At 43.7% G+C, this 22,633-nt stretch overlaps 1 protein-coding gene across 3 annotated transcripts in view; it reads left to right on the top strand.

The window, feature by feature from the left end:
* The window catches only part of Pank1 (pantothenate kinase 1), a 66,120-nt gene that overhangs the window by 18,425 nt on the left and 25,062 nt on the right, over positions 1 to 22,633 (top strand). For all 3 annotated transcript variants that reach the window (XM_042269863.2, XM_076562647.1, XM_006985665.4), the window contains exon 2: positions 18,199 to 18,551. In XM_042269863.2, coding sequence (XP_042125797.1) covers positions 18,199 to 18,551 — 353 coding nt within the window. The remainder of the gene's footprint in view (positions 1 to 18,198; positions 18,552 to 22,633) is intronic.

Raw genomic sequence — 22,633 nt, 5'->3', positions numbered from 1 at the left:
GACTTCAGAATATTGGAATTTAGCAGCTGGGAAGCATGGATTCATCCCTTCTGAGGACATGAGTAAGTTTGCTTTATTCTTGAGGGTGTCAGGAAGTGATGGGCAAAGTTGGATCTTCTATGCCTTAATTTTTAGAAAGAGCCCAAAACATATTTAGTCTTTTTTTTTTTTTTAAGATTATGGAGAACACTCCCTGAATTTTAGGAAGATTTTTTTTTTCAAAAAAGACTAGAATTTAACATATATACTTTAAAATAATGCACTATACAATTCTTGCATTTAATACATACAATTCTGTGGTCTTTAGTATTGTTCAACTGTTACCATAATTTCAGAACATTTCATCACCTTCCAAAACATTTATTAGCAGGCACTCGCTCCATTATCATCTCTCAAGTGGAAACGACCCAAATGGCAGTGAGCACTCTTGTACATCCTCACCAACACTTGCTGCTGCTTCTCTCTCTCTTTGAAAATGCCCTCCCACTGGGTTTGAAATGCTTTTTGCTGTTGTTGTTGTTTGGGTTTTCATTGGCATTTTCTAGAGCTGAACATCTCATGTGCTTATTGCTGGCTAGAGCACTTAAACCCTTCAGACATTAACATCCTGTGGTTTATACGTTTTGTAAGTTTGAGCCCTATGTCTTATTAAAATATGTTTCTGCCGTGGCTTAAAAGTGCTGGCCTTTAGCTCGGTAGTCACTAGCTTTAAGAAGCTGACCCACAAGTGCTGAAGAGCGGTTTTAATTAAACAGCACGTGGGGCTCAGACCATGTGGATTTCATCTTTCCTTTCTAAACTAGTCAATTAATCATTAGTCCTTGTGAATTAGAAAGAATGTGAGTGCCAAGAGGGGTAAATGCATTGCCATGTCTAAATTCTGTTTGCTGCAGTATCTTTCCCTGTGTAGGAAAACAAGTCAAGACCCTTTTCAGTGGCTGAATGAATACAAATGCACTTGTTCTCAAACTATATGAGGTGTGTGCCTGAGACCTTGGCCTTCATCTTGCATTGCCACAAGAGCAGGTGGAACACTCTTCTTCCTTCTCCCCGTGACGCCAGCCAAGCTGTTAGATTTACCAGACTTTCATAGTTGAGACTAAAAGAAATGAGCGAAGCTCATTTTTGGTAGACTTGTTCTGCTTGATGGTGCTACCTAGCAATGCTGTTCCTTCCATCGCCTCTTTAATTATCTACCCTGTTACATTAAATTATCAGTAGCATCCCCAGGGTAAACCAGCATGCTCTGGTGGCTTGTGCAGACAGAATGCTAAACCTCTTGGTGGTTTAAACTGGGATTTGTCTAAGCAGGTAATGAGATTACCATCTTGAGCCGTAGCACAGGGCTTTAGGAAGCTGAAGGAGCTGTACCTGGGTGGGTTCTGGTCAGCTCTGATTGGTGAGGTGGGCACACGGAAGACAGTCACACTGTCTGGTGAACATGTCCCTTGGTATATCTGGGTGTGATCAAAACAACGGGATTTTTATTTCATCCAGACACTAATTTTAATTAAGAAAATGGGGTGTTATGTGACTTTTCCAGGGGGGGACATATTATTATCCTCAGATAGAGCATCAACCGTAGACCCAACAAGTGATTTGACCCAACTCTAGCATAGTGAACCAGTGATTTTATTGGGGTTACTTACAGGAGCGTGGGTGACTCAAAGACAGCTATGTTGCTTAAAGACCCATAAGGAAAGATTCAAGACTCGTGAAAGCTGCATTCCAGAACACCAGATAGTCAGCGCATGGAAGAGTCTCCTCTGTGTCCATGAATAATTGCCGCATCTTAGCCTTTGAGAGGGGCCATGTGGATCTTTTAAGTTTTATGAACCTCCTAGTTAAGAGCATGCCTCTTCCCTCTAGGAGGGAGTGTTTCAATTTGGAGGAAAGAGCTGCATGTGTCATTAAAGGAAGGTTGATAATCCATCTTCTGTTGCCTTGAAATTGGGCAGAACCAGCAGCTTCTTGGTTGGAAATAAAGGTGGTGACTGTAGCTGTCTGTAACTGTTTTCCACATTCCCCCTCTAGACAGCCTAAGAACGGTAATGTAGAACAGGAATTGAATTCAGTCTGCCTCCCTCATCCCCTTCCTTAAGACCCAGAGAGGAAATGCAGGGCTTGACAGACAGCATGAGTGTTGTGAAGATGAGGTCACTAGAACGACCTCTCTTTTTTTCTGTGACTTGTCTCTTCTGTGACTTCTGTCATAAGGATGGCATGGAGTCTCCAGGACCTTGGGACTAAAAGCTGCTCTTTCTGGGCACTTGTTTTGTTTGAGTCTTAGTAGCCCAGGCTGGCCTTGAAGAACACACATTGATCCTCTAATCTCAGTCTCTGTGTGAGATTTTCCCAGCGTGAGGATTACAGGTGTGAACCACCAAGGTCAACTGAGAAATGTTTCCTAAAACAGAAAATAAAATTTGTCCTAGATTCTCAAAACAAACAAACAAACAAACAAAACAAAACAAAACACCCAAACTTTTGAGTTTGTTATTTTTGGATCACATCCAGCTCCATCTTACTTCTGTCTACTCCAAATCCAAGCTAAGAATCCATTTACTGGCTCTAGCAGAAGGGAGCCTTGGTCCATGGTTTCCTTTGCCCCTGCCGGAGCATCTGGCTTTTTAAAGCCTAACCTCACAACATAGATTTTTTTTTTTTAATGTTGATGTTTCAGCTTGTTTTGATTTCATGTGGTTATCTGTGTTAAACTCAGCCAGATGGGCTGCAAATGAAAGAGCTGTGCACCTGCATGACCTAAATACTTGAGTCCTGTTGCCAGAGCTGGCTTTCTTAGGGAGACATGCACGCTTACCTCTACCGTGGTAGTCACTGAGAGAGAGGAGCCATCAAGGGAATTTCATTACAAGACTTTCTAAACTGCAGCCCTGGGGTTAAACAAGGATGGGATGATGTCTAGAATTTCAAGATCTGGATTTAAAACTTGAAAATCACATGTAGTACTCATGAAGTAAAAAACGTTCATGAAGAATCTTACTAGGGAGCAGTCAGATGTGTCCTGGGAACTGCGGTGTCTGCCGGGTCACTGCCGTGCATTGTCCTCAGCTGTCAATGGCAGGGCTCTGTCCTCAGAGGGGCCAGGAGCAGCAGCTTGATCACATGCCAGCTTCTCACTTAAGAGGAGCTCCAGCTATTTATACCACTCATCTGGATTCAGCTAGTGGAGTCGTTCTGAACTTGACTGAAGGGACCCCTTGTTGAAAACATTTCCAGGGCACTGCTCCAGTCCCATGGAACCCAAATCTCTAGACGATAGCCTGGCAAACTGTACTCTTTGTTTTTATTTTTATTTTTTATGGTGCTGTGGATTGAACTTGCCTCGTGTGGTAAGCAAACACCCTACCACTGACCCACGCGTCTACTCAGGCAATCTGTATTTTTATAATATGCCTTAGATGTTTTGTTTTGTTGGGTTTTTTGTTTGTTTTTGTACAATTTGGTAAATTTGAGAAACCGCGTGGTGAATGTAGCCAGTCACTTAAAAAGTAACTGTAATTAGGGCTAGCCAAATGGCTCAGCCAGCAAAGGTGTGTGCCTCTCAGGCCTGGCAACTTTCCTTCAATCCCTAGGATCCACAGGGAAAAGAGAGAAGGACTCCCCCATAGTTGTCCTCTGCTGTCACTCCCCAAAGTTGTCCTCTCACCTCCATATATGTGCTGTCACATGAAATGATTGCTTCCCCATACACACACAAATAATCAATTTTTCCTCTCACGTTTAGTTGCACTAAACACCAAAGTCGAGGTTGCTTTAAGGAAATAAGATTGTAAATATGCCATAGGGATCTAGTTTAAATTTCAGGTGCACAGTAGATTATGGTGTGGGAGTCATTTCTGTTGCTGAGGTTAAATTCGCAACAAAATGTGAAGAGTCCAGATCTTGTGGGCCCCAGGCCCATCCGCCTTCGTTTGTCCCTTTTGTCAATAAGAAAATAAAAGGAAAATGTATTTTATGATCATGTTAGTGCAGAAAAGAATGTGTTAACATTATCTATACTACACTTTCTTCAACTTAAAAGTTCATGTTTTTGCCTGGGGTGGTGGCACATGCCTTTAATTCTGGCACTCAGAAGGCAGAAGCAGGTTGATTTCTGTGAGTTTGAGGCCCCCCTGAACTACATAGCCAGTTCCAAGCCAGCCAGGGATACACAGTAAGATTGTCTCAGGGAGGTAGGAGGAGAGAGAGGTGTGTGTTTATGGTTTCTTTAGATTATTTTTGTTTGTCTTTTGAGGACCTCACCATGTAGCCCAGGTCTGCCTTGAACTAGGTAGCCCAAGCTGGCCATAAACTCATGGTAGTTCTCTTACCTCAGCCTCTCAAGTGCCGAGATTACAGATGTGTGCCACTGTGCCTGGATCTTCTGATTTGAAAGGAACTAATTAATATCCACACCGTCTGGGTTTTGTTGTTTTGTGTTAGGAACTGGCTCTGTGTTGCAGGCTGGCTGGCCTCAAGATCATTTGCTCAGCCCACTAAGTACTGAGATTACAGGTATGGAACACTGCACCTGGACTCCCTGCCATGCTTGGTGGCTAGTGTCCAGTGAGTTGTGATACCAGCTTTGATGGGGTGGTTGATATGGGTAAGGTGTTGGCTCAGAAGAAAACGAAATGTTGAACTGGGGGGCGCAGGCATTCTGTTTTCCATGGGAAACCAGAGGTCGGCTATCAGCTGCTTGAAGCAAAGTTAAAGCAGTTTCTTTTCTTTTACACCGTTACAGAGGTTTTGACCAAGGATTTAAAAACACCTCAGATTATATAGTTTTACTGTGTTGGTTCTAAAAATCAAAAAGTGTCAGAAAATCCTGAAAAAGAGAAAAGATCATCCTGTTCTGTGGCCCATAGAGAACAGTGATTCTAGGCTTACTTCCTGTAATTGCTCAAGGTCAATTTCATCTGTTGACAGAACTGTAATTGTACAGCATGTGCCATTTAATCACCCTCCTTAACCCTAACTGGAACTTTCTTTTAATGTCTTTGAGTTCTGTCCAACAAAATTATTCTTATTTTATTTTGTGTATGAGTGCATTGTTTGCATAGATATCTGTTAACCAACCATGTGCATGCCTGGTGCCCATGGAAACCAGGAGAGGATGTTGGATTCCCTGAGACTGTAGTTACAGGGTGTAAGCTGCCATGAGGGTGCTGGGAACTGAACACAGGCCTTCTGAAAGAGCACCCAGTGCTCTTAACCACTAAGCCACCTCACCAGTGCCCCCTCCCCAAATTATTTAAATAGGGATGTATTGTTTCTTTGTACTAATGAATAATCATTTGTTTATCCAGCCGTGAATTTTTAGACATTAATGCTTCAGTTTTTTTTTTTTTTTTTTAATTGCCAAGGATCAAACCTACAGCCTTCTACATACTAGGCAAGCATTTAATGGCTGAGGCACATTTGGGCCAAATTTTGAAAATTTTATGCTAATTTCTTTGGGCACACCCATAATCATGTCCTTAGGGTTAGATTAAAGGTGTCAAGGGTTGAAGAATCTGGATCTTTTTAATGTAGAGTTCTGAATAGCCCTGTGGGAAAGATTGCCCCAGTTTACATTCCCATTTTCGGTACTTGTACCCTTGACAGCATTGGCAGTTCCCACATGACTGCAGTTTAAACTTAGATAATACAGCATACATTAACTTGAGAGAAACACTGACTCTGCTTTCTTTGTGTAGAGATTGTAAAGTTTAACACATCTCTATGTGCAGTAATTACGGGTCTCCTCATAGTGTTACAGAACCCCTTTATTACATTTTAAGGTCCTTAAAAATAGAGTTTTTGAACTCTTGGTTCCATGCTGTTGACATATGGCTTTGGAGGGCTTAGTGTGTGTGTGTGTGTGTGTGTGTGTGTGTGTGTATGCATTTAGGATGGTGGGGTATAAGAACTAGGCAGACCCTCAGTGGTTTGTTAGTCTGCCTCCGTGTACAGATCAGTAGGGTGCTAAATTAAGAAACATTTCCATACAACTTTTATCCATTGGGACCTTTGCATGAAAGCATCAGATAACTCAGCTCAGACTGCCCTAGAAGAATGGAAGATTGGCTCATGAAACTGAACTGGGTTCTCATGTTCTGCTGTCCTAATGACTGACATTGGAGAATTCCTCAATCCATTTCACTTGTATTTTATTTACTTTTTGAGACAAGGTCTCATTATTTAGTTCATTTTGGTCTGGAACTCACCATGTTTGGGTCCCTGCCATCTAAGTACTGCTGGAATTACAGGCATGTGCCACTCTGCCTGGCTTCCTTTGTCTTCATTTGTTAGACAGAATATTGAGTCTGAGGTCCCTTCTGCCTCTTAAAGTTACATTTTCTCTATATATACTAACAAATAATTAAAATACATCATGGACCAAATTTATATATTATGAAGAGAAGACCAGCCCTCAGAGATAAGATATGAGTAAAGAGATGGTGTTTGTGTGTTTGTTTTGGCGGTATTGCAGTTGAACCTAAGACCTCATACATGGTAGGAATGTACTTTACCACTGTGCTGTATCCCCAGCACACAATTTCGTAATCCACTTGAATCTCTTTTTTGTTTTGGTGGGAGTCTTATTCAGGACTGAACTCAGTCACCAGGCTCATGTGTGCAGCAGTCACCTAAGTCACCTGTGCCTGCTGATCCATCTAACTTACTGCCACTTTGAAAGAACGGCTACTGTCCAAGGTCACCGAGTCAGACACATGTCCAGAGGAGCAACTGAGCATTCAGGGATCGAATTACAATTAGGAAGACTACAATCCGTGTTACTTAAAGATAGGTGTAGGGGTTGGAGATTTAGCTCATTGGTAGAGTGCTTGCTGGCCCTGGGTTCGGTCCTCAGCTCTGGGGAAAAAAAAGATAGGTGTATTCTGAGGTGTTCGGTGTCATTGGGCAGTTACCTCACTGGAGAAATACATACATACTAAGGTAGCTATACTACCACTTAGGTGCTAATCTTGGGGACCACCATCATTGACCAGAAATTTGTGCTGCTGACTGTTAGGGTGTGTTGCCTCACTAAGACACTTAAATCCCTGTGGCCAACTAGAGGGAGTCTCCCATTTTCCCTTAGTTCTTTATCCCGTGAAGTCAAGAGGGAATAGATTTCTGAAGCCAGTAGGAAACTTGTTCTAGTTTTCATTGTTGTTTGTTTTCTTCTTGTCTTTGATCATCTATGCTCTTTGGGGGTCACCACATACCCTTAAAATTTACCACAGGAAACAAATCATCTCAGATGATCCTGGTATTCAAAAAGACTTTAAGGAACAACTTTGAAACCAAGAGTGTGTTGGTCCACACTTGTAATCTCAGCACTTGAAAGCAAAGGCAAGAGGATCAGGAGTTCAAGGTCATTGTTGGCTACATCCAATTTAGAGATAGCCTGGGCTACAGACTCTATCTCAAATAAAAGAAAGAAGCAGCACAGGCGGTGGAGGCTGAGAGGAAAGGAAAAGAAAATGAGTCTTTGTTTTAAAGCTAATGAAGCAGGGGCCAGTGACCTGTAGGCAGTGGGGAGGAAAGGGCCCTTGGGAACACCTACAATGTCTCACATGTTACAGTGAGAACAGAGGCTGCAGTTGGAAGGAGAATCAAGGATAGAAGTAACAGAACAGAGCACATAGTTAAGAGAGCTGGCAGCTGGACATGAGCTAGCCAAGTGGACCAGAGAGAGAAGAGGCTTCAAGAATCAAGGCCAGGTAGAGTGGGCCAGCTGGATCGTGTCTATGAGACCCTTCCCCTCTGGGAAACACGTTAGGCACTATTGCTTATTAAACATTCTTGCTTTTAATACATTGTTTCTAATGCAGTTAGTTATGTTAGACTAAATTGTGAGTGAAGATGGCTTCTAACAAGCCTGTCCTATTTCAGGAAAGAGACCCCACACCATCCTGTAGACAGAGATAACCAAGAACACTGCCACCATTTATTCCTTGATAGTTAAACGATATCCAAGAGAGCTCTATGCTGTTGACGGCACCTGAGACACCTTCAAAGTCAGAGGTAGTAACACCAGCTATTAACTGATGTCCAACAATCAGTCAAGATCAACCACTAAGAGAGTTTAATTAACAATTAGCAAGACACTTGCAAGGTCAGAAGGTAGTAATGCTTGCCAAGTGACTAAAAGCTGGCAGATAGTTAAAGCTAAGAGCTATGGCAGAGTCTAAAATGTATTGGAGTGCCAGCTACAATCACCCTTAGCTGGTTGGGTAGCATCTGAATAACACATACTCATCAACCTGGTTGGGCTAGGAGGACATGCACAGAGTATGTAGGTCCTCCATTGGTCCACGATAGCCCAGAAAATTAACCAGTTTCAACAAAGATGAATTTCCTCTACATTTGTCCAGTTTCTGTCATTGCCTACAAAAACCCTAGACAAAGGAAATTCAATAGCCTATTTTTCTCTTGGAAACTGATCCCTCCTTCTCAGTGCTTTGTCTCATTTCTCAGTTCAGTTAACTTGATTTCTCACTTTTCTGTAATAATTTTCTTTAGATTTATTTATTTTATGTGTATAAATGTTTTGCCTGCATGTCTGTATGTGCACCCCAAGCCTGCCTGGTACCAGTGGAGGTCAGGAGACAGCATCAGATTTTCTGGAATTGAGTTACAGATGGTTGTTTCTGCTATCTGGGTGCTGGGAATCAAAGCCGGGTCTTTGGAAGGGCAGCCAGTATTCTTAGCCATTTCTCCAGTTCCTCTGTAAATAATTCTCAGTAAAGCCCCCATTCCCTTTGTGGACTTCATGAGAGCCCACATCATGAATCATCAGTGGTGAGAGACAATGAACTTAGAGCTGCTGTCCGAGGTTGGTCTTTGATGCCATCGTAGGTCCGTGGGTCAGCACAACTGGGCCACGAAAGGTCCTGTGATTTAAAAAACTCTGACATCACTAGCTACTGTCAAAAGGTGTTTAAAATTCTCACCACAGTGTTTGGAATGCAGTCAATTCATAGTTTGAGCCACTGTCAGACTGACAGGCCTAGCTTGTTTTTGGAGAAAGGTTAGGAAATAACTGAATGTAACTGGACTTAACTTTTTAAGTTAAGTCACCACACGTTTCCCAGGGGTGGTGACAGACCCCACGTCTAATTCTGCTGAAGAAAGATGCTTCTCAGGAAGACAAGTAGCCAGCAATTTGATGCAGGAATTAGTACTCAGGACAGGCTGTAGCACGAATCTTAAAAGGTCTTATTAATAAAAATAAACCCGGGGCCAGGTATTGGGGTGAATGCTGAAAGATCAAAGAAGCAGAACAAGCCACAGCTAACCTCACCTCGATAACTTCTCAGCTGATCCTGTTTCCTCAAACTGGAAGCCTCTGAGTCCTCATCCAAATGGATCTCAGCTGAACTGCTGCTGAAAGCCTAAAAGCTTTTAAAAGAGCTTCTAGTTCCTGTTTTTTACACCTTATATACCTTTCTGCTTCCTGTCCTCACTTCCTGGGATTAAAGGTGCATGTCACCATGCCTGGCTGTTTCCAATGTGGCCTTGAACTTACAGAGATCCAGATGGATCTCTGCCTCCAGAATGCTAGGACTAAAGGCATGTGCTACTACTGCCTAACATCTATGTTTAATATAGTGGCTGTTCTGTTCTCTGACCCCCAGAGAAGCTTATTGCGGTGCATAATACATCAACCACAACAGACAAGCACTGTGGTTTGGTTAAGTGTTTCCCAAGTGTCCACATGTTGAGGCTTGGTTGCCCAGGTGTGTTGGTGGGAGGTGGTAGAACCGTTAGGTGGTGGGACATAAGTTGAAGCCCAAAGGTTTATATATTATCTTAGTTGAGGTTTCTATTGCTGTGAATAGATAGACACCATGACCATGGGAACTCTTCTAAAGGAAAAACATTTAATTGGGTGGCTTACATTTTCAGAAATTTAGTCCGTTATCATCATGGTATGGCATGGTAGTGTGCAGGAAGACATGGTACTGAAGAAGTAGCTGAGAGTCCTACATCTTGGCTCAAAGGCAACCGGAAGTGGTCTGACATCCTGGGCGTGGCTTTAGCATATATGAGACCTCAAAGCCTACCCCCTCAGTGACACACTTCCTCCAACAAGGCCGTACCTATTGCAACAAAGCTACACCTCCTAATAGTGCCGATCCCTATGAGCTGATGGGAGCCACTTACGTTCAGTCTACCACATATATCAAAACACAAGTCCTAGCTTGAGTGATAGCTTAGCTCTAAGCCTGATGACTTAAGTTCCAGACCCAGGACTCATATGGTGGAAGGAGAGAACTGACTCTACAAGTTGTCTTCTGACCTACACAAACACACAAATAAATGTGTTAAATTTATTTTAATGTTAAAAAGACAATTGGCTGGAGAGGTGACTCTGGTTAAGCTAGTATATTGGGCTTCTGGATGACTCGTGTTCAGTTCTCAGCAGCCACATCACAACTGCCTGTAACTTCAGCTTCAAGGGATCCTATGTTCTCATACACACAGGATTAAAAATCAAATACATTTTTTTAAAGGCAAGTCCACTGAAGGGTGGCAGGGAGTCCACTGTGGCCCATCATCACTCTGAGACCCAGATGACAGAGCAATCTAAGGCTTGCTGCTTTGGCAAAGGGTCCTGCAGAGTTTCCAGCCATCCATGCTCTGGAAAGAACACACATTCACGACTCAGTAGCCTGAGTAGGAACATGGCCCAGGTCAGTTATCAAATGGCAGAACTTGCTATCTGACCTCATTGGTCCTAAAAGGGAAAGACCAGAATTATCTGGTCAGTAGCACAAGTGTGCTCTTCTTCTGATGACCAGATATTTGTCTTGCAGATGAAATACATCCAAATCTTCTTCAAAGGAAACTGTTCCAGTGTCCTGGGCTAGTCTCAGCATCCAGATGATGCTTATTTAGGGCTCTAAAGTAGGTGATACAAAGTCATTTCTAAATCAACTTGGGTGTGATCCCTATTGATTTAGATCAGTGGTTCTCAACCTTCCTCATGCTGTGACCCCTTCATAGAGTTCCTCATGTTGTGGTGACCTCCCCAACCATAAAATTATTTTCATTGCTATTTCATAACTGTACTTTTTCTACTGCTATGAATTGTAATGTAAATACCTGTGTTTTCCTATGGTCTTAGTCAAGCCCAGTGAAAGGGCCACTCAAACCCCCAGGGGTCAGGACCCACGGGTTGAGAACTGCTGATTTAGAGCCTTCTGGACAAAAGACAAACTATTTGTTCCCCCTTGCCCCTCCCGTTGTATACTAATGTAGCAAAACAAAGATTGGAAAATTGAGTGCACATTGCTATGCCGTTTAGAAGGGAGTGGATGGAGTCACATAATAGCCACACTCCAAAATACAGAAAGGATCCTGCCGTCCTATTGGATGCTCTGCCCTGAGGTGGAGAATGTCCCTTCAGGGCCTTGAGAGGGAGCTTTGCCTCTGTGGTTCCTCCTCCTCCTCAGCTCTACCACGGTACTTCTCCCTTTGAAGTCAGTCTGTTGGATAACAATTGCCAGGGGCTGTTGTTCTGAACTAAGTGCCATCAGAGGCTAACACACACCATGGAGTTACACACACTCACCTGCGACTAAGCCATTCATTGTATCTTCCAAGAAATCTGGATTAGAGAAATAATAGCCAAATTTTCCAACTAGGCCAGCAGGATGGTTTGGGGACAAGCACCTGCCTCACAAGCCTGGGGACCCAATGTGTCCTCTGACCTCTGCACACTCACACACATGCACACACGACCATAAATAATAAGAACCAGAACAAGTTGAACTGACAAGTTGGCAATTCCCTTCTGCCTTTCCACACAAGGAACAACCTGAAGTAATCTTGTGGTGAGCTATTAGTCATTTTGTTGTTCTGTCTCCCTGGTCCTGTCCTAGTCTGGAAATGGCTAGTCTACTCTTTGCTGTTCTGTTTCCGGTTTCTTTAGACTTTCTCTATAAATACAACTTTCTTCGCTTTGGCTACCAGGATGCTCACTCTGTCTTATAGAATGAAACGTTGTCCAGTTGAAATAAAGAACTGAAAATAAAGTCAGGCTGGGAGTAGAGTGCTTGCTTAGGAAGCCCACGGCTCTGGAATTGATCCCCCAACATGTTCCGCATCTCCTGCCCCATAGTAGAAAACACTGGAGAATTTGACCTTTGACCTTGTCTGCTGCTTTCTGGCTTAGGGAATCCAAGAGTTCCCAGCAGTCTTGAGCAGTTTTCCTGATTGTGTGGGTTCAGGCTCATGGCTCCCTTGGCTGTACAACTCCAAAAGGAGTCAGCTTCATATCTCTTTGATCTAGTCACTTTGCACATCCCTGCAGCAGATCCCCAGTGTTTCTCTGACACCTCCTTCCTAGGGTTTGCTGTGTGACATGCAATTTTTGCTTCTTCCAAGCCAGTCTATTGACTTAATGGATGCTATTTTGAATCAGACTAGCTTTTGCTGCTAGATGGCATTATAAGCTTTTCCCTTGAGCTATTCTTATCCAAGGACTGATCTAAAACAAACCTCCTTAACTCAGAGGATCTCGACCTGTGGATCGTGACCCCTGGGGGGAATTGAATGGTCCTTTCACAGGGGTCACCTAAGACCATTGGAAAACAGATATTTACATTACAGTTCATAACAGTAGCAAAATTACAGTTATGAAGTAGAGACGAAAATCACTTTATGGTTGGGGGTCACCACAACACGAGGAACTGTAGTAAAGGGTCACAGCGTGAGGAAGGTTGAGGACCACTGCTCTAACTCATCTTGCTGTGTACATCCTAACTTCAGTGCTAACAGTGAGGATGACAGCAGTTCTCCTCACTTAAGAATGAGGCGGGAAGTGTGGAGTGCCAATTGACCTTTTTCAGGAAGAGGCTTTTTCAGTTTTTGTTTTCATCGGGTGGGTGGTTTTCCCCTGCTCCACAGGTCTGACTCTTAGCCACTAGCAGGACAGGCATCTTTATTATTTGAAGAAGGTGTACCTTCCAATCGCCTTTCCTTCTTCAAATAAAACTGTCTGGCACAAGTTGCTCATGCCCAGAGGCATCTTAACCCTTGGGACAGTTACTCCCTGACCTAGAGGTAAACGTGGCCCAAAGTGTGTCCACCATTCTTCTTAAATTATGTCCTTAAACTGAGCATGCTCAGGAACATGCCCACCCCTAAAGTAGTTTGCTTAGTAGGGGCATTATTTCTTGCTGATTTCTCTCTAACGTGATGTTTGGTTTTTCTTGTTTTGAGGCTGGCCGTGAGTTTCTGGCCCTCTACCTCCACCCCCTGAGTGTTGGGATTCCAGAGACGTGGGCCACCACACGTCTGTTGTTTCCACTCTCACGTCTTGGCGTGCTTGTTAAGGCTTTACATTCCACAGAGTGCGGTCATTGACCCCACCCTCTTGGCTTTTTGCTCTTAAACCAGGAACTTATTTTCTGACTTTGCCTTCTCCCACTTTTACAGTCAGTGGTTGCCCAAAAGAGCCAACACCTGTTGCTAACATTTGACTTTCAGTCTCCTGCTTCAGGTGTCTTAGTTATCTGCCATTCAAATCATCACAGGAAATTGTTTTTACCAATCTTTGCCAATCTCCCATGTCTGCTTCTCACTCTTTGGGGCCTGTTCTCGCCTCACCATGCTATTAGAGCTGTTAATGACAACAGACCGGGTCCCATTGCAGCAGCTCATAATACCCAACTCTCCCTGGGTTTTTTTTGCTTTTCGGGGTGGGGGTGGGGTAGGGGGGGATGGTGGTGAGAGGGGGTTGTTGTTGTTTTGTTTTTTCGAGACAGGTTTCTCTGTGTAACCACTCTGGCTGTCCTGGAACTCACTATGTAGACAAGGCTGGTCTTGAACTCACAGAGATCTGTTTGCCTCTGCCTCGCAAGTGCTGGATTAAAGGCGTGCTCCACCACGACCCGGCTCAACTCTCCCTGCTCTAAAGAGCAGCGGTTTATTTATATATGCTGTCAAAGGGTAGAATCACAACATTTGAGATTTTTGAGTTTTTTAATTTATTTATTTCATGTCAGTGTGTTTATGTACGTGTCAGGGTGCACATGTAAGGTCTGAGGTCATTTTTCTCTTTTACTGGGTGGGTTCCAGGGATCTACTTCAGGCTTAGCAGCAGACACCTTCACCCACTGAGTCTTCTCCCCAATCCCAAGAATGTTGGGCTTAATTGACTTTATTTTCAATTTTAAAATCTAGCAGTTTCCAGTGGGTCAACCAAAGGTGTTTGGTACAGACAGAAAAGGCCTTGAAAGCAGATACAATAAAATGTAAATAAATGTGCCATTAAAAAGTCATTTCCTTTATGGCAGAGAAAGGGAAACAGAATAGAAAAATAATTGATAGCATCAAGTCGTTTCTTTCGTTGATGTTTTGTTTTCGTTTTCTTGTGTGTGTGTTGGGGGGGGGGAGCTCACTCATAATCCTAGCCATCCTAGAACTCACTGTGTAGCCTAGGCTGGCCTACAGCTTGTAGTGGTCCTCCTCAGGACACGAGGCGAGAATTATAGATAGGAGCCACTACTCAGAGCTAAGTTACTTCTTTGAGTAAGGATTAGGCAGGAGGAGCCTCAGTGTCGTGCTAGTCGAAGCTGGCTTGTTTGGGGCGGGGCACAATTCCTGGGATTTTTCTAATCCAGAGTTTTCAGGAGGTCAGACCAATAGTTTAGTTCCAGATGGGTGTGAATGACTCCATGTAAATTGTTAGCTTGGTCTTTTGGGGATAGGGGAGGTGCTTGGTCCAAACAGTGGCCTCCTGTCATTTTTATTTAGCACTTGTTTGTGGAAGTGTTCTTGTGAAACTTGAACGTGGTCTCCTATTGTTGATGACTCTGGTTTATTTATTTTCAACGTCCTCCTCCTCCCGGGGATTTAGCCCAGGGCCTTGCACGTGTCACATAAGCTACTTACGCCGAGTTATATCAGCCCTTCATTTTGTTTTTGTTATAACATCTGCTTTGGGAAGGAGAGCAAGGGGTGAATTCTAGCATTCTGCGTCTAGAATGGGCTTCTGGTAGTTCAGCTGAATTTACTCACATATCTGGACATCCATCTGTGGCATGTGTGGGGCATTGACGGCTGCAGGGATGTTCTTCCTCTTCCTTCCTCTTCTCTCTTATCGCCATCGACAGTGTGGCTGTAAGGGAAGCTTAGGTTTAAGCAGATCTAGACATCAGGAGGATGAGTGCCATTTTACACATGCCTAGAAAAGCATTGCTGTGTGAACAGAAGAGCAGTGCTGTGTTCATGATGGTAGAAAATGAAAGGCAGGCATGGCGACCAGACTCAAGGAGTCTGAGGCAGGGGCTCAGAAGTTTCATATCAGCCTGGGCTATAGGATAAGACCTTATCTCAACCACCCACCCTGTAACAATAACAAAAAGATCTGAAATAGCCAAATAAAACCAATTTCTTCTCTCTCTCCTCTTCTATCCCCCACTTCCCATCGTCCTAGGAATAGAACCTAGGGCCTTTCTTGTTCATTCTAGGTCTGTGCCATGCTCCTGAGCTACACAGCCTCAGTCTCCCCTTCCTGACTCCTTCTCCTCCATCTCTAGGTCCTAAAACAATTTCCATTCCTGCTTAAACGAACACAGTCCTTCTAACCTTTATTCTCTTTTACCTTAGCCCAAACTGCTCATAAAACATCATACTAAGTTTTCGTAACACTACACCTTTTTCCGGTTCCTTTGACGCCTTGCCAACAAAAGCTTTGAAATGGCTCAAAGGCAATTGAGACTTCTGAATAACTTGCAGGATGTTCAGGAATCTCTCGCTGTGCTTTGAAGAGTCGGGCATTTTCAGTTGCTTGTGCTTAGCAATATTTAACCAAATAGAAGGTTATGAAGGGGCTCTTCCTCCCGGAGGTCAGTATTGATTGTGGGGTCATCGATGGGTTACTGGCGTAGTACCAGTGCGTCCTCTAGGTTTTATGTGGCTTGTCCTGTCCTAACAGTGCTGATGTCGTTTTTGGTCCCACTGTTGCTGAGTTCTTTCGACTGCTGCGGGCACTGAAAGTGGCCAGGATGCGTACAGTCTCATTCCCTCTGTCTAGCCTCTGCCCGTGCCACCTTTCCTCCTCTGCCTCTGTCATCTCAGCAGATCCGAGGTCTCCTGTACCCTTATGCAGGCTCACATCCGTAAACACAGGGACCGGATTTCTCTCATCCGTCTTCTTTTCTTCGCCTCACTTTTTCTTTTTCAAAACCAAGTGGAAAAGGCTGAGGAGGTAGCTCAGTTGGTAGAGTGCTTGCCTAGTATCAATCTCCAGCACCCCATAATTGGAGCATGGGGGCATGTTCCCGTAACCCCAGAATTGAGGAAGCAGAAGCTGGAGGGTCAGGAAGTTCAAGGTGATCCTTGGATATGCATTGCATTCGAGGCCAGCCTGAGCTACATAAGACCCTGTCTGAAAACAAAAAGCAAATATGAAGGAGATAAGCATCTGTATTTGTCTGAGTGTACACTGCCCCCGATCTTTTTCTTTTCTCATTAATGGAAATTTGGGCAAAGTAATTCCAGTGAGATCATGTTTACCGCTGTCTAGTGTCCACAGTTTAGAAGTCATACTCTTTCTTTGCTAAAGGACATACGCTTTGTTTATAGTTTGTTTTAATAGTTGTGTTAATTTGGTTATTCTATTTTTAAGATTTACTTTTATTATTTTTACATTAATGTGTATGTTTGTCTGTGTGCACATGTGTGCTCGAGGAGGGGTCCCTCAGGAGCTGGGGTTGTAGGCAGTTGTGAGTCGCCCAGCATAGGTGCTGGGAACTGGAGAAGAGAAGCATGTGCAGTTAACCCCTCCCTCAGCATCTCTCCATCCCCAGGTACACTATCCACAGGCTGACGTGTGCTCCTTGAATACTTAGAGATTTTTGTGTTGTTGAGGCAGGTCTCATTCTGTAGCTCAGGCTGTCCTGGAATTCAAAACAGGCAATCTTCTATCTCAACTTCCTGGATGCTAGGATTACAGACATTTACAGACATGTCCCATACCTGGCTTGGGGTCTTTTTGTTTGTTTGTTTGTTTGTTTTTTGAGACAGAGTCTTTACATAGCTCCAGCTGTCCTGGAACGCACTATGTAGACAAGGCTGACTCAGGAAGATCCACCTGCTTCGGCCTCTATCAGAGGCATGTGGCTACTTTTAGTTTTAACACATGTTGCCAGAACTTCTCCAAAACTGTTATCCTCAAAATGCTGCAGAAGACCACCTCACCCCCCTCTTCCTTCTGGATGGGATTTCTGTCCCAGGGTGGCCTTCACTCACTCGGTAGCCCAGGGTAACCTTGAACTTCTGAGCCTCCCTCCAAGGTCTGGGATTACAGACCCGTGTCACTCTGCTAGTGTATGTGATGCTAGGATCAAACCTAGGGCTCCGCGTACAGTAGACAAGCACTTCACCGACTGAGACACATCCGAGCTCCGTGCTTCTAGAGTATTGGGGGGAAATTACTGTTTACCAACTGTTGAATGGATGTCTGAATCCTAAATGAAACAACAGTGAGATTTAGGAAAGATTTTGTGTGCAGGGATATTTTCCTTCTACTCTTTTCCCTCATCCTCATGAATAGAAAGCAGGTGGCTCTGGCACCAGGAAAAGACCTTTACTAGATCCCAGCATTCTCAGTTTGATGAGGGTTTAGATAGATAATCTGTAGGGCTGAAGCAAAAGAAAAGTGTCCAAGAAGCTTTTTGTGCCTGGAATCAGTCTGTCTTGTCTCTTCTTCCTGCCCTGCCCTCCCCTCCCCTCTTCTCTCCTCTGAGACTGAGTCTCACTCTGTAGCCCAGACTGACCTTCAACTTGCAATCCTCCTGCCTCAGCTCCCGTGTGCTGGTGTGTACCACCATGCCTGGCTTAGGAACTCATCCACTAATTTGACTAAGAGTCTATAAAATAACACTTAGAGTATGATCTGTGCAAAAGAAAAAAAATGTCTTTAAACATTGGAATAGCACTGGGCTTGGCAGGGTGCTTTAGTTCCAAAAGCACGACCGAGGCTGGTTTGTGAGTCTGCAGAACCCTGTGCCGTCTCTCTTAATTCTGAGTGGCTGTGAACAGCTGTGGGTGCCACGGGGACTCTGTCTCTCTGCACCTCATTTTAGATTCGTGTAGTTGACCTAGAGGACATTTAATGGTGAATGCATTTCCTCATTGACTATTCAGACACTGAGCCTGCAGCCTCATTCTTTTCTCTTCTGTCCCCAGCATTCCCGTGGTTTGGTATGGATATTGGCGGAACCCTGGTTAAGTTGGTTTACTTTGAACCAAAGGATATCACAGCAGAAGAAGAGCAGGAAGAAGTGGAGAACCTGAAGAGCATCCGGAAGTATTTGACTTCTAATACTGCCTATGGCAAAACTGGGATCCGAGACGTCCACCTGGAACTGAAAAACCTGACCATGTGTGGGCGCAAGGGGAACCTGCACTTCATCCGCTTCCCGACCTGTGCCATGCACATGTTCATCCAGATGGGCAGCGAGAAGAACTTCTCCAGCCTCCACACCACCCTCTGTGCCACGGGAGGTGGGGCTTTCAAGTTTGAGGAGGACTTCAGAATGGTAGGTTGGGCTTTCCCTTGTTAGAACAGCCAAGCCTCTCACATGACCATAGTCTAGACATGCTAAGATCTAGACCATTAACCTTGGGACTTGGACTTGTCTGTGCTGTGGTTTCCTCACCTATATGAGAACAAATACGTGACCTGTTGCATAGGGCTGTTCCAAGAAAGGTTCAATGAGGAAATATGTACCTGGCTCAGACTGAGTAGTCAACATCTGTCATCATAATCACTTCTGTGGCACAGCCTGGTTTTGAACTCACTATGTAGCGAAAGATAACTCGAACATCTGATTGTCTTTCCAGCTCCTGGGGTTACAGTAGTATGCTGCCATGATGGTTTCTATGGTGCTGAGATTGAACAGTTACTGCTGTGTCATATGTAGAGACAATATGATATACATCACCTTCAGAGACACGTAGCTCAGTTAGTACTGGGTTTTCCACACTCTTTCTTACTACATAATCATGAGGCCAGTTCTATGGATATATAGGCTAAGATCCACAGGAAGACTTTCTACATGTCTAACTAAAAATGATTGCCTCTTTCTACCCATTTGTGCTCATCCGTGTCTCAGTTTTGTGAGTGCCATTCTGAAGTTTCTCTTACAAAAATGAAATCCTCGGCTGGTCATGATGGTGCATGCCTGTGATCCTAGCACTTAGGATGTAGAGGCTGAAGGACCAAGGCTAGCCACTCGACCTCAAAAAATCAAAACAAACAAACAAAAAAAACCCACACTGAAAACATCGTCACTATTATTTATAAGTGAATTCCTTCATTACTGAATATCATTTTAAGGTGTACAGGGCTGAGTATTGGATATGGAGGGGTAACATTCAGCCTAGATTCTCTCTCTCTCTGTGTTAGGCAATCCCTTAACATCTGTGTTCTAATTTCTCCATCTCATCGGTCAAGACAGTAAGCTCTTTACTGACTAAGGGACAATAAAATTAAGGCACGAATGTCGGTCTGTCTTGGAAAGTACAGGCAGTTCGATACGTGCTTGAACATAGGTGAAGGAACGGTGATTTTAGGATTGATCATCTCACAAAGTGGAAAATCCTGTGAGATGCATCATCGAATGCATTATTTCAAGCCTGCAGTGTAGACTCCTGCATTTTTGTCACAGAACAAATAAAATTGAGTCTTGGTAGAAAAATCTGTGATCACTGCATGATGAATGATCATGTTATTCATGGTGTTTAATAAAGCTGGAAGATGCAAATTTTGTCATCAAAAGAACATGTTTTACTCCACTGATCTCAGTGAGTAGTATTTTGGGGGTGGGTGGGATGCTGCTGCTGATAAAATCCAGGGCTCAGACTTGCAGTGCACATGCTGAGCAAACTGAACCTTCAGGGGGAACTTGCTAGAGAAGCTGGCAGCGGTCCCACAGCACTAACCTGAGACTGATTAGCTTCAGGTTTTAACCATCTTCTTCTGTGCCATCCTCCCCGACACAGCTATAGAATTGAACACGGCCACTGACTCAGATGACTCATGCGTGGGGTTCTCTTTCCCACTGAAGGGACTCAGTAGCCGAACAGTTTTGAAATGAAAAAGTTAAGGAGCATGGATGTGAGAATTTAAGTCCACAATGGGGTGGGGGTGGGGGTTAAACCTGAATTCTAGTTCTGTTTCTGCCTTTACCTGCTAGGTAGCTTTTGCTGAAACATGTTTCTGCTGTGGGCCTCAATTTCATCATCGGCAAACAATGGCGTCAATGTGGGGAGAGGGGGAGGGCCATCCAGGACAAAAGAACTGGAAGTGATGAATGAACTGGAAGTAGCAATCTTACACTGTGTGAAGAAACTAAAGCTTCCAGGCCCTTAAGAGGCTTTTGCATAGTAATGCCTGCTGGGTAAGATCTGGTCTTGAACCCCTGTTTTAATTCAGAAGGAGAGCTGCCTTTGTGTGGGAATGGGATCAGTTCCTTAAGCCTTCCAGTACATGCTATCTTGTCTGTGCACTGGAGAGCCTGAGGTGAACCAAGATGACCTGATGGATTTATGCAACCTCTGTCATGCCTCCATCCCTCCTCAGGGGTTACTCATGCCCTAGGAGAAGGAGTTACTCAATCTGTGTTGGCCATGAGCAAGTGCGTTTCTTAAGGTTCTGAACTGAGAAAGGTCATGTTGTCCTTCAGGCAGTTGCTTGGAGCCTAAGGAACAGACCAGAGCAAGGAGCACATCTGGAGTTTTGGCTAAGCTGTTAGGCCAAGCCGTTTCCATGAGGTATTGGACCAGAGGCTGTCTTCTGTTTCCATGATAAGTCTTGGCCAATTGAAGACAGAATTGAGAAAGATTTCTTCCTGTGTCCTGTTTGAATAAATGATGTTCTTGTATCCAAAGCTTGTAAGGACGGATAGGCTCTCCCACCTTCTTTCTGTGCAGCCGTTCATCCACCCAACACATAGTTTATCATGCCCCTTCTGTGTGCTAAAGTAGTGTTATTCACAAAACACATCTCCTGACCACCTTATGGTCAGTGATCATGTAAGCAAGCGAATATGCAATATATTAAGTATATAGATGTTTTATATATATTAAAATGTGTGTGTGTGTGTGTGTGTGTGTGTGTGTGTGTCTGTGTGTCTGTGTGTGTCTGTGTCTGTATCTGTGTGTCTGTGAAATGAAGGAGAAATAGAGGCAAAGTAAGGATAGTGTTGGGAGGGTCCTGGGATGTGATTGAGGTAACATTGAAACAGAAACCTGGAGAAGTAATAAATACTAGGCCATGCAGATGTTTTAGGCAAATGGATTAGAAAGTGTTAAAGCACATATGTGTCCAGAGTCCAAGCTCCTAGGTGTTGTAGAATAGAAAGCTGAAGACTTAGGAAGATTTAATATATAATCTAGGACATCACTTCTCAACCTGTAAGTGGAGACTCCCACAGGGTCACATGTTAGATATACGGCATATCAGATACTTACATTACATTTCATAACAGTAGCAAAATTACAGTTATGAAGTAGCAATGAAATAATTTTATGGTTGGGGGGTCACCACACTAGGCAACACACAACCAATTGTAACTCCAGATCTAGGAAATCCAACACTGTCTTCTGGCCATCTGGCGCTCGCGCACACGCATGCGCATACACACACACACGCACACACACACACACACACACACACACACACGAACATACACGAACACACAGATACATACAGAAATAAAGTAAGAAAAGATATATACTACTCTCTGTATTAAACAGTTTGCCCAACAATAAAAAGCACATGTGTGTAAAATCATGGTATTGTGCAGAATCACTGCATTTGGAGTTTCAGAACTCCGAGTATCAGGCCCAAGTGGAAAATCTTCAGCACACTCTGAATAGTTAGCACTTGTTAGGTGTGAGGACTGCATCCTAGATATATTTAGCAAATGCACTTACATTTTTAGGAAGTGTTAGATGTTCTTTCTCCAACTTAGAATAACCAGAAAAGACTGTAACTGGTGAGATAGTCATTAAATTAGGCTCTTCTATAAGATATTTTTGATTGAACAAGGCTCTATTTCAGTTTTATTTCTGTTTCATAGAGTCTCTTAATTTTAATTCAAAATTTTTATTATTTTTTACCTTTTTTTTTTTAATGTGTATGGGTGTTTTGCCTGCATGTATGTCTATGTACCAGTGTCTGTGGAGGCCACAAGAGAGTGTCAGATCCTCTGGGACTTAAGTTACAAACAATTGTGAGCCACCATATGGCTCTGGGAATCAAACCTGGGTCCTCTGGAAGAGCAGCCAGTGCTTTTAACCACTGAACCATTCCTCCGCCCCCCCTTTTTTTTTTTAACATTTAAGATCATGGTCCTAACAAAGCTGATTATTTGAGCCAGGATCTTACAGTGTAGCCCTAACTCTTAGTCTTCCTGCCTCTGCCTCCCAGGTGCTGGGATTGCAAGTGTGTGTCACTATTTCTGACTTCAAGTCAATTCAAGATTGGTATAGATTCATTTTCTAAATTAATGATGTAGCAAGCTGGAACACAAAAGCTAGTCTAATGTTAGGTGGGGACCGGTGAGATGGTAAAGATGCTTGCCAACACACCTGGCAGCCTGAGTTCAGTCCCCAG

This window comes from Peromyscus maniculatus, chromosome 1, assembly GCF_049852395.1.
Source record: "Peromyscus maniculatus bairdii isolate BWxNUB_F1_BW_parent chromosome 1, HU_Pman_BW_mat_3.1, whole genome shotgun sequence".
In the NCBI taxonomy this organism is placed as follows: domain Eukaryota; kingdom Metazoa; phylum Chordata; class Mammalia; order Rodentia; family Cricetidae; genus Peromyscus; species Peromyscus maniculatus.
The sequence above is the reverse complement of the archived record's forward strand: the minus strand, read 5'-3'. Positions and strand labels throughout refer to the sequence as shown.